General features: G+C 38.7%; 1 protein-coding gene across 1 annotated transcript in view; it reads right to left on the bottom strand.

Moving 5' to 3' along the window:
- The window catches only part of LOC139458352 (protein c-ets-1-B-like), a 48,036-nt gene extending 30,656 nt beyond the window's left edge, over positions 1-17,380 (bottom strand). Inside the window, exons 1-3 of the mRNA XM_071239745.1 lie at positions 17,067-17,380; positions 16,575-16,688; positions 12,349-12,484 (exon numbers count right to left, since the gene is read on the bottom strand). Coding sequence (XP_071095846.1) covers positions 12,349-12,484; positions 16,575-16,685 — 247 coding nt within the window. The 5' untranslated portion in view covers positions 16,686-16,688; positions 17,067-17,380. The remainder of the gene's footprint in view (positions 1-12,348; positions 12,485-16,574; positions 16,689-17,066) is intronic.
- Between the last annotated feature and the right edge of the window lie 965 nt (positions 17,381-18,345).

Below are 18,345 nucleotides of genomic sequence, written 5' to 3'. Positions count from 1 at the left end.
TATTCACCATCATATGGCTGCTCCAATAGGCTTGTGCCCTCTGCATACACATTAGAAAGATAAGTATCACTGATTTATTGAAATTATATGAGCAGCTGGAGAGATACAGTCTGGATACTGTATCTTGGGGTATGATAGAAGTAGTCAAACCACTGCACTGAATATACATACACGACAATCAGAAAGTGGCAGTCATGGACATTGCTTAACAGAGATTGTCTGGCGAAAACTGATCAGATCAGTCATGAACCGACTCCATAAGTGAAACATCAAGTACAGGTACATCTAGACAGTTGGACACAGCCACAAACATATTAGTTTAAATCCCATGAAAATGATGCCGGAAAGAGGACTTATTGGTTTGAAAAGTGACATCCGAAACAGCAGTCAACCTCCTGTCAGTGATCGGACTACCATGTTCAAAGGAAGGGAACTTTCTCAAGCTCTCATCCACAAAAACTTTGTACCTGTCTTATTTTTAATTGTTTACATCTGTTGCAAATTATGAAAGGATGTTTTAAACTGAAGTGTATTGCTTCTCTTTCATCTGTCGTTGGATGCCATTTATCTGATAATCTTCAGTTGTGGTGCAGTCAATTTGGTCAGGCCAGTCGGTCTATTCAGACATGTGGAAATTGCCAGGGAAGACTAAAGCAGCAGTGATTATATAGTCTTCTATTTGTGCTAGGCTATGTTGTCATGTAAACACTGCATTAGGGATCGGACATGTCCAAATGTACTACCAGGGAATCCACCCCCCTATACCAGACCCTAGCCGGGTACCCACTGTTGGGTCTCAAGATATAGGTACAAAATGTTCGATTGGGAATTGTTTGACCACAGCCGATGAGGCAAAACATATTTAGATACACGTATGAAACAATCTGGTCATGCATACACTGAAGTTGACTTAAGTTTTATCTTTATTCAAACATATAAAAAAGTCAGAAGGAATGGGTGCATAGTCATAAAGAAATGACTTGTAGTGTAACCATAGATCTCGAGTTTTAGATAATTTATGTTGCTTAACAATATATCTCCTGACTAGCCACGGCTCTGGGTAGTCCTGAGTACCCTGGTCCTACTCAGTACCCAACCGACCTGAGTCTCAGAGACCCAGCCCAGCCCAACACTGCATTTACTTTTTTCTTCCATGATGAATTCAGCTCAGGTACATTCCTCTAGTTTTCACCTTTCTGTTGTCAAGGAGAGATTTTGATTATACAAGATTTCATGCATATGAAATTATATATAATTGGTCCTTAGAATTGTTTTGGATAATTTCCTTGTAAATGGAAACACTGGTATGTACTAGCAGATGTATGACTACGAACTGGTAGAAGTATGACTATTTATTTGACTTTACAATGTTGAGCTGAATAAGTACTGGTGAGGTGAGTTTGTGTAAATGTGTATGTGTTAGCATCCCCTTGAGTGGGTGCATGGAGTGAAGTGTTGTAGAAATGCTATCTCCATCTTTGGCCACTGGTCCAGTAGGTTTAGATAATAGTAGTCCATGCATTAACATAAAAATCTACCAAAATTGATGCCATACATGGATGTGAGCATAAACAGCAGCCACGTTTTGCACATTTTAACAAGCCAGCAGGAGGTACCTGTGAGTTCAAGTTATGGTAACAGAGTGTAAAGGTAGGCTCTGTATTAGTGTGTGTGTGTTAGTGTGTTAGTGTGTGTGTTAGTGTGTGTGTTAGTGTGTGTGTGTGTTAGTGTGTTAGTGTGTGTGTGTGTCTGACATCTGAAACAGACTATAGCAGTTATCTTGCTATCACCTGCTGCCGCTCTACCATCTATTTATAGCGGATATCTGAATGGCGTGATCGCTCTCCCCTCCCCCCTTCACATCCCATTAATCACAACCAACATCTGGGACACAGGTGACCCAAAGCTTGGTAAGTTCACCCGGTCTTGTGTACCTTCAAGGTAAATAATCCTCATCTCTCCACAAATGCTTAGTCAAGGATGAAAGTTAGGTGAATGTAGTGTGTTAATCTATAGACCTTTTATTGTGTCCTTTGGAAAAAAAAGGTTAACTATGGGATGACAACATTAACAGTTGCTGTAAACAAGTTAACACTGTAAGACAAGTAACAGGATCTACCCAACAACATACATGCCGTCACTTCAAACAATACAGTCTGCATCCAGTAATAACAATGCAACAGGTTAATAGAGTGATAGCCTCCCCTTCCCTTATATAACTCAATAAGTGAGCCAATATATAATGTATATATAATGTGTGAACAGAAAGTAAAGTGAAGCATGCATATATGAGCATGAATTTTAGATGAATTATTAAAAAAATTCTCTCTAAGAGCTTTAGCTTGATCAGTAAGTGACTGCACAACCTAGCCCTTCACACCAAGTTTGTTTGTAAAGCATAGATTTACAACAATGCCTTGACCCTGGACCTACTGATAATTACACTTAATCAACCGGTACAGAAGTAAATTCATCTCACATATTGATGGTAGATGTCCTGCCACATGACACTACATGTGATGGTAGATGCCCTGCCACATGACACTACATGTGATGGTAGATGTCCTGCCACATGACACTACATGTGATGGTAGATGTCCTGCCACATGACACTACATGGTGGTAGATGTCCTGCCACATGACACTACATGTGATGGCAGATGTCCTGCCACATGACACTACATGTGATGGTAGATGTCCTGCCACATGACACTACATGTGATGGCAGATGTCCTGCCACATGACACTACATGTGATGGCAGATGTCCTGCCACATGACACTACATGTGATGGCAGATGTCCTGCCACATGACACTACATGTGATGGTAGATGCCCTGCCACATGACACTACATGTGATGGTAGATGTCCTGCCACATGACACTACATGTGATGGCAGATGTCCTGCCACATGACACTACATGTGATGGTAGATGCCCTGCCACATGACACTACATGTGATGGTAGATGTCCTGCCACATGACACTACATGTGATGGCAGATGTCCTGCCAAACTCAGCAATATTCTAGCTGGCTACCCTTGATCTTCACGGGTCCTATACACATATGACCCACAAGGTTTTCAAGGTTGTGTGAAAATGATTCTCAAATACAAAATTGCAATGACTTCTTGCATGCTGCGTAAAATAGTTCTAAATACAGAAAATTGGTAAGGAAAGTGGTGAGAAACTGCATAGTACTTTGAGCCCTACTACTCGTACCACTAGTGTAATCTGGAGGGCTCATCAAAAACTCTAATTAATTGTCGCTCGCAGAGTGGGAGTGTCACATTCGCCATGATGAAGGAAGTTGCTCTTGAGTTTCGCTTCAGTATTTAACAAGCAGCAGCTAATTAACCTTGACTTCAAACCTCCCACTTGTTCTGCTGAGTGCTTACAAAGGTTACCAAGCTTCAGATTGCCTTCTACGGGCATAAGTTTCCTCCAATTGTTTTCCTCCAATTCCAAGGCTAACATGCACAAGATTGGGCAGAGCACAATTTGGAAGATGGTGGCAGAACAGGAAGCTGAATAAGCATACCAGATCTCTGATAATATATATGCAATTATAACTATTAAGATATGAATTTGAAATACATTTTTACTGAAGAAAAAACAAATGCTATACTTTAAAATTGTCCAGAATCTGGGATGAACAAGTAAGAAAGAAGTAAGTAAAATGCGCTTAAAAGTTTCCATGTCTCCAAGAATAAGTCTACTATTTTAGAACACTGATCATGCTGATGCAAAGCAGTTACATTTACTGAACATCAAGATTCAACTCTGAACCTAAAATACTTTCTGAGCCTTTTTCACACAAAAATGCCACTGATTTGAACAGAATATGTCATAAGGAGAAACATACATACAAAGTTCAGTTTCGTGTCAACTTCAGATATGTTTACAGAGCCAAAAATGCATTTTGTTTGTTTGTTTGTTTGTTGTATAACACCATACTCAGCAATATTCCAGCTTTATATGATGGTGGTCTGTAAATAATCGAGTCTGGACCAGACAATACAGTGACTGACATCATGAACATCGATCTATAAAAATTTGGATACGATGACATGCGTGAACCAAGTCAGTAAGTGTAACAATCCAATAGCGTTATACAAGAGTAGTCGTCTTTTATGACAAGCATGGGTTGCTGAAGACCTATTCTGTACCCAGATCTGCATGGGTAAAAACAAAATTCGAGAATGTAAGAGCCTTACAGTACATTTTGAGCAACGTAGCTGCCATTTCTGAGGAGATGATGTTTACAGTTTGACAAATGCATGTTATGAGGATTTAGGACTAAGTGCAAAAGTCAAATAAACATAATAAAGGTCCAAATTTAAGATATTGTGCAAAACAGAACTACATTAATGGCAGTGTAATGGTAGCCATATTGAAGATCTGATTTGGATCTCTTGAACATTTTAGGTAATATTAAGGGTTGGAACCAGCATGCCAAGTTTCAGCTTCCTTGGTCCAGTGGGTTCTCAGGAAATGTGCAAAGATGCTGCTGGCTGCTGCCGGACAAGCAGGCCACGACATGGTGCTAAAAGTGATTCATGTATACAAGTAAAGTATGCTTGTTTCATTTCAAGATGTTCTATCTCTGCTCTAATCTCTTTCAGCATATGAAAGTTTTAACAACTCAAAAACAAAATATTTTACAGCTGAATAGATGAAATCACAATCATGAAATATTACCTTGCTATCAACTTTTAAATCTCTAAAATGAACATTTCATGAACATTAATATACAGCTATTTAACCTGTGACATTTAGGTCGACAGATGGAAGACATAAACAAAGTATTCCTAATGTCATCTGTCATCAGGTGTAATGTCAAGTATTGTCATGAAATGGAATGCCTACCATCATGTGTACCATCACATGTTCTAGAATGCCTACTGTCAGATGTAATAGAATGCCTACTGTCAGATGTAATAGAATGCCTACTGTCAGATGTAATAGAATGCCTACTGTCAGATGTGAATGCCTACTGTCAGATGTAATAGAATGCCTACTGTCAGATGTAATAGGCCTACCGTCAGATGTAGTAGAATGCCCACTGTCAGATGTAATAGAATGCCTACTGTCAGATGTGAACGCCTACTGTCAGATGTAATAGAATGCCTACTGTCAGATGTAATAGAATGCCTACTGTCAGATGTAATAGGCCTACCGTCAGATGTAGTAGAAGTGTCAGGTATTGTCCTAAGTTGGACATGGAAGTCACAGGTACTGTGAAGTACTGTCATGTAGCAGGACATCAACTGACACAACATGAACAAGTAGTGTCATGTTCTATCTTGAGAAGAGCCCATCAACCTTGAGGCTCTTCATTGACAAATACTTCAAAGGCCTCTTTGATATCGGCCATGTGTATAGTAAATGCTTAATAATTAACAAATCAAGGGTGATTGATAATAAATTTTATCACTGTGACTGATGTGAATGTTTGCTAAACTTTGATCAGCCAAGTGAATGTTTGTACTTAATCATTCCATTTAGATTTCATGTTTCTTTGTAAATATTATTTCAGAAGTTACTTCTTGGTTTGTTTCTCGATGCATCAGTCCAGATCTATTATTCACTGGCAATTTGAAGAAGACTTCCACATCAACGTAATTCATCAAATTTAAGATGAACTAGCCAATATGATCTTCTCGGAAGACATAGCAAGAATTGTTTGGCTGTGCCATCAAAGTAACAGCTCTGTCAACTAGATGTTTGCATAAAATCAGCCATAATGTCCTTGTCCGCATGACCACCCTGGGTGATGATGATAATGCAATGTTGTGAAGTATTGTTGAGAAGGCCTACAGTGTCCTGGTGCCAGGGCTTCCCTTCAGCAGGCGTGGTACCATGGAAGGGAGAGATGCACAAAACACATACAGAAATCAAAGTCATAATTTCATGTTAGAGTGTAAATATCTCTTGACGACTGAAAGACATTTTCCAAGGGAACAAGTGTTATTGTTAATTGTGTCAACAGATCACATTATAAATATATATATGACCATAGATATAAATGTGTTTCTTTTCTTTTCTTGTGAATGTTAGCGTGAATGTTAGCATAAATGTCACAAAGTTAAGGCAATGATGTTACTCGAGAACTTAGTAACTATACATATGTTAATCTGCTTGACACTAACTAGTCACTGTTGATACGCACATTCAAAGACTTTCGCTAATTATGTGTGTCCACATACATAATAAGCAAATATATGTTTTGTTGGTGTTAGTATTGTTACTTCTCATCTCAGAAGTTGACACATTGAATCTAAAAACATGATGGGGAAACATGTGCTTAGGGGTTCTATTATTATAGCATAAATCTTTTCATAAATATATACATCTCAATAAACATGATAAAACTGCTTTAGAAAGATGTTTCTTTCAATTAATGATATGACACTAGGCACAATAGAGCTGCAAGAGTACCTTGGCACAGTCTGTGCCTAACATTCAAAAGGTGTGTGTGAGGGGGAAGGGAAGAGGGTGGTTTGCCAAGCTCAGTTCCCTACAACAGGATAACAGTAGATTTATGAATGAACCAACTTTTAGGAGTGGGCTGACCCAATTTATAGGTTGTAGGCATGGCAACTGCTGGCCTATGCCCCAGCAACAGGTTGCAAGCAGGCTAGGGGGAGTCAGGTTACCACAGTCATGAGTGCTTGCACAAGCTGAAGTACACCAGGAGGTTGAATGTAGTCAGGCTGACCCTGCTGGTGTATCTACCTTCAAATTAGGAGAACATAAACCACTGAAAAAACATGTGTGCTGCATGCATCTCTCTTTGCCATCAAATCAGACTAAAAAAAATATAATTTTCAGCAAATGCTTTTGGTTCTGCCTCCTAATTTTCTCTCATTTCACTGTAGTGTGTGTGGGGGTGGGGGTGTGTGTGGGGTGGGGGTAGGGGTGGAAGGAGCTGTGCTGTAGTTGGTGTGAAAGGAGCTGAGAGTTAAGTTGAGCTGGGATCAGACCTAAAAACAATCAGGAGGATTAATGAAAACAAGAAAAGGTGTTTGTTTGAATGCCAAATCAATGCTTCATTTTCCATGTTGACCTACACAGAACTGTGTTGTCATTACTGACAGTGGTAAAGTAATAGATCCACATTTGACAATTGGGTCAGAAAATCCATTTGACCATGGTAGTTGAAGCTGACAACATGCTGTTGAATCCTTCCACTGGAGGTGTGCAGTATTACCGATATACCACATTGTGTTATACTAATTAATATGTATCACTACATGTTTGGAAAATACCAGTATATTGCATTTTGTAAAATTTGGCATATCTGCATCTTGTTGGACCTTTTTTTACACAAGTGACAAGTCTTATTCAAATTATGCAACTGTTTCCTGTGATCGAAAAAAGTGCAACTATTTGAGTGCAATTGCCTGTATATAATGTTTCTATACACATGCATTGTGACCAACATCCAACAAATTATGAAGTTGTCAAAAATGTGAATTATCTTTTAATTCAGGTTTATAACAAATTACAGATGAAACAACGCATGAAATATATTGTGGTACGTCTTGCCAAACATGAAACATCATTGTTGCTATAAATTGCAATACGAAAGTCAGGCCAATGACTACCTTCCACACATATCAGGATTGGGGAGGAGGAGGAAGCACACTGTTTGGAGGGTCGGGACTTGGCAAACCTGTGACAAGGAGAACTGGCATGTTTGTCATACAAACTCTGTTTTGTAGGCGGTTCTCTGTAATTTACCTACATGTCCCAATGCCGTTAAGGCTCTCACAAAGAAAGATATGCTGTCCCGACCACACCACTGTAAACCTGGCACACAACCACAATGCTGGCCACACAGGCAAAACTGTGAGTTGGCCATGTAATTCTGGCTGTGGAATCTTGGACACACTCCATGAAGGATTGTGGGCTAGTGTAATATTTGTTTATGGTGTAGGCCATATCTCTATTTAGCTTCCTTTATGCAAACTCAACTAACTTAGTCACACACTTAACCCAACACTTTCATGAAGACATATCTCACACTGCTTTAAACACTACAAAAGTAATTAGCTAATGGAAAGTATATAGTGTATTCCTGATGTACACCAGTAACTAATGTTCAGTAACAGGACACAGTCACAAACTACCAACTCTCAGTTGGTGAGTGTGTAGCTGGTCTGTGAATGTATGTAATGAATGCTATTACATGTGTCCCCAGCACTGGCCCGGTAGCTGAGGTGTAGCCTGCTCACTCAATCACATGATGCACACGACGCTGGACACCTTCCTGCAAGGCAGACCTCACAGCATATTTCATTCAATAAAAAGAGGAAAAACAAAACTTTGTGACACTTAAATGAGAGTAGATAGAATGACAAGTGAAACCAATTAAACACATCTAAGGCACTGTACTGCCAACTGATTATAATCATGATAATTCTGATGGCTCAAGGTCACTAGGTTTGACTACTGGCAGCATTGTAGTTACTTGGGGTCAGTAGGCTGCTTAGAAGACTGATAACTCATAGGTTAATAATAGCAGATTTAGACTGCTGAATTGTTTTCAAGCTTTTACCCCTGCATGCTATAATCGCAACACGCAGATAATGCAATGAAGATCAGAATATAATGTAGAATACAAAGCATATCTTTTCACAAAAGGTTTTTGGTGGGCAAACATGAATGATAGACAGTACCTTCTAGGGTTGTTAATTAAAATGAATAAAGTATTTAAATTTATTATGTCAACCACGGTACCTGTGAAACGGACTGGGTACTACTTACTCACTGATGAATTCAGTGAGGGCTGACAAGATAGGTAGACTTGTCACTGTTCATATGACGCTGTTATCAGTAGGGTTTGACATTATCAGGCATAGTTGATATGGCCAGGGTGACTGGACAGGTTTAACTTGTGTAGAGCATAGATTGCACACTGTTGTCACGCCCTGATCCTATGCTGTATATCAATGATGATACCCCCCAAGCCACCGTCTATCTTCACCTTTTCAAAAGAGGTTATTTATGTCATGGGCCATACATATGTCATTTAGTAAGCCTTCCTCCATTACTTGTCTGCTAAATGCTCTTGACAACTGATATTTACTATTTTCCATTTTCCTATTTAAAAGGATAAGTTAGTAAACTTGATACAGAGTGGCAATGTACATGGTGGATTCATGCACCATCAGGAAGGACTTATTGACATTTCCGAGGCTGAAGGCATTAGTAGCAGTCACTTGCAGTACATGAAGATACACCTTTGCCAAAAGAGAAAAAATTGGAAGACTGTGCCACTGAACATGCACATACATTCTTAGTGGCAATGTGCTTTTAAAATAACTTATAGATCCAATGGTATGCAAACAAAGAGGATAGTGAGAGCAATTGAATAGGATCAGTGAGTAATTACCACCGACACCAAGGGCTGTCTCTTGTCACACAGCTGGATGCTTCTGGTGACACTGGTGAGGGTACTGGTGGTGTGTGCTGGATGATGGGGAGGCTAGAGTGGGGTGAGGATACTGGTAGTGTCGTGTGCTGGATAACTGGGAGGTTAGAGTGGGGTGAGGATACTGGTGGAGTCATGTGCTGGATGACTGGGAGGTTAGAGTGGGGTGAGGCTACTGGTGGAGTCGTGTGCTGGATGACAGGGAGGTTAGAGTGGGGTGAGGATACTGGTGGAGTCGTCTGCTGGATGAGTGTTGACAGTCAGCTTGTCATATATCAACTGCCTATACACTGGCATTGACACTCACAGACCACCAACAATGTAACACATCAAATGTGAAAATCCATAATATCATTGGATGTGAAGAGCAACTTGTACACCTGTGAGTGGCACGTAGTATGGGCTGGAAGCACTGCAGCCTAGAAATACCAGGACACACCAATGGGCCTTCAGTAGAACAATGAATCCATAGCAAACACCATGTGAAAGTCAGCACATGAAAATCTGTGTGTGGGTCAAGAGGAAACAAGGCCCTACAATTTAAGCATTCATAGAAATTTTCAGAACATTTTTAAAAGCTTTATTGGAGAATGGTAATCCCTGGTTTCAGAGTCAGACTTACACAATTTTAATTGTTTCTGAGTCAACATTTCAAAGTAATTCTAGTTGAATCCAAGATAAGGCATATCGTAAACTGCCAGCTCTTTGTTTTGACCTACTCATTAAATGATCGTATCCTTTCAAGGGACTAAAACAGACCCATTTACCAAGTGTTCAAACGCTTCAAAAGTCAGATATCAAGATCATAAACTTCCTCATGGAAAACATCTTTTGGAAGACCAGACAGCTCTTCTAGGTTCCAAAATACATTTTGAAAACATCATTTACATGCAGTTCAGTTTGTTTTTGATCTGTGACAACTGCTTTGAAAGTTACCCTTGTTTCACTTTTATTTCACTTTCTACCTGATTTTTGTGCCCATCTTAACACATGTATTTAGTCTCCTGAGCTTGAGATAAGCTGTGCACTTGTGTAAAATATGCATTAAAAAAAACTGAAATACAAAGAAAATCAAATCCTAGTGTACAATATATCCAATGAAAATTATATATACACTATTGAAACAAAATTAGGAGCATTTATATTAAAATATATATAAAATGACAATGAGCCAATCGCGAAATTCCTTTTTGGATAAGCTTGTGCGGCCACCAAACTTGATAGATTCCATTTGAGAAACAGATCGTGCCTAGTCAATGTTTCTTAAACAGTTGCTGATTGGTGATTAAAAAATTTACACATTTCTTTCAATACTAGCTTTTGAAAAAAAAAGGGGCTTCCTAGAGAGCGAGCTGCAAGCAGACCCAGACATTTAGTGTTAAATGAATTACGGGGAGTTACAAAACAGGTTTTAAAGTTAAAATACCCAAATGTCCAGAAATAGGTGGGTAGACATTTATTTCCTACCCTCTAAAAATTGTGAATATCCAGTCAAAATCAAACCTCTGGCTAAAATACCCATATAACCAAAAGCTTATCTAGAGCTATGGTCTCTCTTAAATTCAGTTTTAGTCTATTAGTCCTTATAATGAAGGGCAAATTTCTACTAGTCCTTATGATACCTTAACTATTGGGCAGTTTGGCAAGGACTACAGGACTAGTGCCAATTTCTAACGCTGAAATTATACAACAAATATATTTAAAGACATATATTTGAGCTGGGTTATACTTATACTATACAAGTCATAGCCACAAGGTAATGCCTATCTATTGACCTGTTTGGAGGTTGGGCAGTTCTGTACTACGTACATTTAATTATCTCTTTTCAACATGTAAAATTAAATATTTCTAACATTGCTTAATATTACCAAAACAAAACTTTATTTTTTTGCTACTTTAACAGAATTAAAATGGTACCTAAATTAAAAAAATTGTAGGATTATAGCACTTCAAATTTGTGACCATTTTATTCAAGTTTCAAGGTTTGCGTATCGATTAAACACATCTGAAGTTGCTTTGGAAACAAGTGACATGTGGCTGGTATTTTTGCTTTGTCAACAAAGGTGTCCTAGTTTGAAAATGTTTGTTTGTCAACAAATAGGTTTGCGCAACAAAAGAAGCCCTATAAAGCAGTGCCGGCCGGCCGCCCTGTTCCAACACCAGTCTTCCTTGTCTCCACCCAACACAACTATCTGGGTCAGCCACACAGTAGGCATGGAGCCAGCAGCAACAGTTAGAACAGGCAGAAACTACCCATAATATATCACTAAATATCTAGTAGTTCCTAAACATTTGCAATCAAGGTAAACAGTGTACCTGTTGGTTTATGTGTGCTAAAAATAGGCCAAGAACTTGAGGATAAACTTGCCCAAACTCTTGATCTCTTTGTGTATTCAGAAACAGATTTGGGGATGATCCTCTACAAAACTGGATACGCCAAATCTCAAGGAGAAATCACTTTTTTCAGGTCTATAATTAATCTACATTGAGGACTATATATCGAGGGCTGTAAATACACTGAAATGATCAATACATGCCCCAAACATTCCTGTCTTAATATGATGACTCTACTCGGTGACATGATGACTTCATGAGGACATGTCATGGTGTCCCCAATCGCCTACCTACCTACCTACATATAGACAGAGCAGCAATCCCCTTGTGTCCAGGAGTCATACACAGGCAGGGTATTTCACAGCTGGTGCATGGCCTCCCAGTACTCCTTCACTGAGAAAATCTTACACACACCAAACTTCTGCATCTTGGCTTGCAAAAAATAAGTTTTAATGTGTCTACAATGATCTCTGTAGCCATGTTAAGACACAATAATTTGGCAATTCATATGAATGAAAGCTTTCTTGTGTATTATTTGTGCTGGAATATTGTTTCCATACTGACTGTACAAACTCACCTAGACTTTCATCGGAGAGGTCAGACATGGACGGAACCTTCTGCAGTGTTGGTACCCGGCGATCTTCATGAGAATCGGAGGAAAACATTGTTTGTAGGCGACCAATTTCCTTTGTCAGCTTGGGGTCATAGGTTACCTTTACAAAGCAAAAAACACAGTTAGACATAATGACTTGTAAGCCTCAATATAAAACATATTCCATGTTTAAGCAGCTTTTCTCGAGACCATCTTACTTAGCTAGCAGGAAGGAGGGTTCAAATTTATGGAAATCAGTGAAATTCTGGATGGAATTGCACTGTCCTACATAGTGCACTGGTAATAAGCACTAGTATGACCTGCTGGATGTAACTCATGGCATCATCCCACCTACATGCACTGTGCTTGTAGAACTAATAGAGAGGGGATTTATCGGGAAGTTCTTGAAACTCATTCAATAATTATCATGAACAAATTTACCAAAATTGGCTAATTTCACTTGCATTTGTAACTTTTATTAAATTTCATGAAATTGTGCAATCATTTTCCATCAGCAGTTTTCAAACGAATGTGTTATCCTGAACTTTGCAATAAAATATGTCAATACAGCAAGAAACATGATAAATGTTGGTGGTGGTAATGGTGTGTTTGTGAGAGACTGCGGCAGGCCAGCCAATCATTACTGGCAGCTATTAGTGGTCCTCTAACGAGCAAGTTGCGTGATTCTTACCTACTGCACTTCAACCACCAACAAATGTTGTCAAATGAGGCAGAAAAACTCATATCTCTCTCAATTCGGAATTAGTTACCAAACAATACTCTACACAGAAACAATTCCTTATTCATTTCATCCCCAAGTCTGGTGCATGCCAGTTGCAGCCAACACTGACCACTCAAGCAAGGTATTGCCTTTGCAATCAGTGATGCCCAGGTTTAGAAAACCATTACAATGATTTCAGGATATCTGTAGCATGAAGGGGGGGAAGAGAGCCACAACGACTTGTGGCTCACCTGACTATATATTGGAAATACTTGTAACATTTTCATGAAAGGTTGTGTTAAAGGTTAAGAAGACTAAATAACAGAATTTTTTTCTTCACCACAAAACAGTATGAATATTTCATCATGACAGGCCATAGAAGGGGTCAAAATCAAAACACACCACCTAAAGCACAGCATGAGGTATCCAAGTTAAAATATGTGTGGTTAAATCTACAAACAGTGTTGTTGTACATCACTATACTCTACTAGCAGCTATTTCAGACATTCAAAGTGTGCATAGCTACTTTGTAAGCAAACAAAGGATATTACCACAGTCACCAAATTTCATGCTCCCTGTTCTCCCCAAAATACACGCTTCAGTTGAGTTATAGTGTGTTTTCTTTCCAACCTCTATATTACCAAAGGTGTGTGTGTGTGTGTGTGTGTGTGTGTGTGTGTGTGTGTGTGTGTGTGTACTTTGGATATTGTACACTGCAAACCGTCACTCTGCATTTAGTACAAACTATTTCAACTTGAACATTAATAGAAGATATATGTATGATAGTACCATGGCAATACTACATTCCAATTATGTGTATGATCTAAATATTTCATATAAATATAAAACAATTCAAACTGATCTCAGTCACATTCAGCAGTTGATCATGTTCATGTTATCACAAAATAACAATCACCTCCACACAATCAGCTGCATTAAGGAAACAGCAGAAATCCAAAAGCAGGTAAAAAAACATGTCCCCTAGCAGGTGTCTACATTCTCTTTGTTTTTCTCTCATTTTAGCTGTTTATTTTCTAAGCTCACAAGGCCATTTATGTCAAATAAAGGTCTGTCTTGAAGACCGATCTGAACATGCTGAATATGTGTAAACCTCGACCATTGTTTGGCACGCAGAGTTCCACCTAGACAATATTTACATCCATGCCGCTAGGATGCTAACTTTGTTTTCCGTGCTTTTGCGGGTTTAATCAATGTGTTTTAGGAAGCGCTGCACAACTGTCTCCGGTCGGCAGTCAGCTGGTCCTGACCCTCCACTAGATAATGGTTTTCGATCAGGCTTTTAACATGCTTCCAGATATATGTTTGCATTGTCTGGTAAAAGTAGAAATGGTTTTTTAGGTGATAAATTTCAAATGGAACTTACATATTAAGTGTTTTCTATCTAGGAGAATGACATGGGAGTCTCCATTACAGGAGGACTGTGTGAGGGCACAAGATGGAGCCTGGAGATAAAGCACATTCAGTACTTCCCCACAATCAGGTTAACATTTGAAAAACATCTACACGTCTTTCTAAGGGAATAGTCATATTAAATGCGATATCACAAGAGACAAGTAAAATAAAACATGTTTAAGCTGAAAGTCAAACCAGAGAAAACTGAGGATTAAGTAAGATATAGTGAGATACTGTATTTTCATGGAGCAATGAAAGTCTCTCACTAAGCTGATGACAGAACTGTTATAATAAATATTATTGAAAAACCTTGCAGCTTTCAAGAAAGGAATGCCTAAACTCCAACACTAACCACCATGTTGATTGTTAGATGTCAAGGACATTTATATTATGTGATGAAGTTTTCACATAATTCCATATCACTCAACTAATCAGAAAATAGAGTGGGTTTTCATAACAGTAAAGAGATCCAAGTCTTTTTTACTTGTGGGTCTTCCATGTTTAACTCTCACTACATGCCAGGGATATAAGGTACACTCCTTAGAGTACCAATAAACAAAGGAGGTTCACACACTAACTAAAATAACTTATTTTTTCAGCTTTATTGAACTTCTGACAAAACTAGAGTAACAAACATTATTCCTAAAACCCTGGTAGGAGAATATATGTGTGTGTGTGTGGGTGTGTGTACGTACGTGTGTATGAGCGTGTGTGTGTGTACGTGCATGTGTATGAGCGTGTATGTGTGTGTACGTGTGTGTGTACGTGCATGTGTATGAGCGTGTGTGTGTGTGTGTACGTGTGTGTGTGTGTGTGTGTGTGCACAGCATGTATTATCTAACAAAAGTTATATTTTGGAGAACAGTTTCTTAGTAAAGTACAGACTCTTGTACTTTTTGGGGTTGAGTCCCATCCGGGATTCGAACCCACACGGCCAGATTGCGGACCCGTGCTAAGTCGCATGATTATATTGTTTATGGCAAACATTAATTAGAACTCGATAAGTGACAAATGTTCACATTTCTTTATGGCTATTTTCACAATCCTTCTGACTTTATGTTTGCATAAAAATAAAACTTCAGTCAACTTCAGTGTTTACATGACCAGATCGGTTTATATGTGCATCTAAATACACTTTGACAGGAGTATGGTCAAACTTTTCCCAATCAAGACATTTTGTACCTATCTCTTGACACATACAGCGGGTACCCGGGTAGGGTTAGGTAATAGAGGGGGTGGGTAAGAAATTTGGACTTGTCCCAGCCCTATTGGGATGACACTTTCTTAGTAAAGTACAAATTCTGTACCTTTGGGGGCTGAGTCCCATCTGGGATTCAGACCCACACTGCCACTGCGACTCAACCCGATCTATACTTTACTGAGAAAGTGTTATCCCAAATACAACATTTGTTACATTTGACCACTTTCTAAATGGCACTGTGTTCAACTATTATCTAGCTCATTTTTGTCCATTTTCACTCTCTAAGGAAACCTGAACACTTATACATAAGATGCTGTCTTTTAAATGATGAAATATAGATAAACTGTATGTGTAAATCACTGTTGTGTGACACAAAAATCCCCTAATTTCTATAAAATGATGGATAAAACAAAATAGAAGAAATAGTTTCCAATTCCACTTGGCTGCATCCCCCACAGTGCCTTGCCACAGGCAGAGGCAGATACAAAACCTAATTTACCCACTGCCCCAATATCAGCAGAAATTGTATTCACCAAAAACTGACTGATAAGGTCAAGAAAAAAAATCAATGGGAAAGGGGCTTTTGTCCTACATATCAAACTGTGAGCGCTTTTCTGAAATCAGCCATAAGCTGAAAACTGTTCCCATGTTCTGTGGCCCATTGATACCTTGTCTCCTCTCGACTCGCTGTCAAGAGATGTCTAACGACTTATAGAAGCGTTCTCGTTAATTCAGCACCGCGGTTATTTTGTGCAAACCATTCAATATAGCAACAAAGCGAACCTATTCAAGCGCGCAGGTTCATTCATCGGGACCCCAGCTTGAGTTTATGAATGAAACAAGTTTCTCAAAACGAGGCTAGAAGTTGATACCTACCTTCGCAGATCGGGCGATGGGTTGCCCTGTGAATTTACGTTTCTTTGATTCACTGGGGAAAAACTCCACATTTTCCATTGCGTAGTCAGGCTGATAAAGTTCCAATTCCATGATCTAGAACCAATGATAATTCCATGTCATGCTGAATCTGGTACATGTAAGCAATCGGGTAGATTTTCCATTCATCTTCTTGCCTACTACGCCATGTTGAAATATGATACGGCGATTTCTAATTCACAACGACCTGTTCTCATGGATTTTATCTCAGATGTTAATTAATATACATCACTAATGTATACAGACGACAAGCGTCTATATATCGGACATGTACTAAAAATAGTGTCAAGTGAATACAGATGACACGAGTAAATTCAAAGGCTTTCATGAAGAGAATGGGTTACATGTGCATGAATACACGTTTACATATTTAAATTCTGTTAATTTAGTAGTGTGTATGTCTACACAATTCAGAATGGCGTTTACTGTACTCACCGAAGGTAGGACAGTTCCCTGGCTGGCTTGTGGCTTTGCAACAAGCAGCCTCTGCCGCTTTCTTGTGACTCGGTCGAAATAGGTCAAGCTATCCTAGACCTTCTGGATCGCGTGAGAACTCTGCAATTATCACCCACATGGACAAAATATTACTCCTGGAAGATTTCTGATCTATCACAGTAAATAATCATTGATAGTATTCCCAGATGAACGCCAGATAGATGTATTGCAATAACAACACGCAATCTAATAGCTCCTTCCGCGATCTTTTCTTCCGTAATATCGGAAAGGACTAGAGATTTGCATCACATGAAACCTGTTGTTTGTGGATTAACAACATGGCGCCCATTGGTTAACAGTGTTTACTGGGGAAGAGGTGACCCTGAGGTCAACATATTTTCATTGGTTGCTGCTGTTTACCCTGAGGTCAGTAGGCGGTACTGACCTGAGAAAACAAGTGCCCGACGCTTGACAAAAAGATATCGGAAACCCCGCGAGGTGTCACAGAAGGGCCGATATGCAAGTTTAAGGGGGAATTGTTTATTTTGCAATTGTAAACATGTAGTGGTTGATGTTTTGAGACGGATGATATGAAGAGATGATCAATTTGCACAAAACAAATTCAGACAATCGTCTTTAGTAATCTTAAGATATTTTAATTATTATAGATCTAAAAGATTAATTGTTCGCCCGTGAAATCCTTGCCGACTTTTAACACACTTTCGTAAAGTTTTTTTTATAAACTAATTCATTATCTAAACAAAATTGCTTGAAGCAATGGAATATTTCAGCTTCATTTGATTAATATATGTTCTTTCGATATTTTTTTCCATATATATAAATTTATATGGTGTGTGTGTGTGTGTGTGTGTGTGTTCAAAGGTCGATATACCGTACAAATAAGACCGATAACATGCAACTACATGTAACTAGAAAATAGTTATTACTTATGTACTAGATATACAAAGATATGTGTCTCTAAAGGATATTCTAGGAGTCTCTATAGTTTTCTACAAGCTAATTCATTATCTAAACGAAATAATTGCTGGAAGCAATGGAATATTTCAGCTTCATCTGATTAATATATAGAGAATCTCACCCGAGTGTCTTTTGATATCAAATATATCAGCAAGAGTTGATAAAAGCGGAAAAAATTGCGAGGCTTGCCGAGGATTTTTGCCACTTTTATCAACGAGTATTGATATATTTGATATCAAAAGACACGAGTGTGAGATTTTATTTATCGTCCAACATCATTCTTCCAACATTTTCAATTTGT

This window comes from Haliotis cracherodii, unplaced genomic scaffold, assembly GCF_022045235.1.
Source record: "Haliotis cracherodii isolate W230 unplaced genomic scaffold, xgHalCrac1.p SCAF_12, whole genome shotgun sequence".
Taxonomy (NCBI): Eukaryota; Metazoa; Mollusca; class Gastropoda; order Lepetellida; family Haliotidae; genus Haliotis; species Haliotis cracherodii.
Note: the sequence above shows the minus strand (reverse complement) of the source record. Positions and strands in the feature narration are given on the sequence as shown.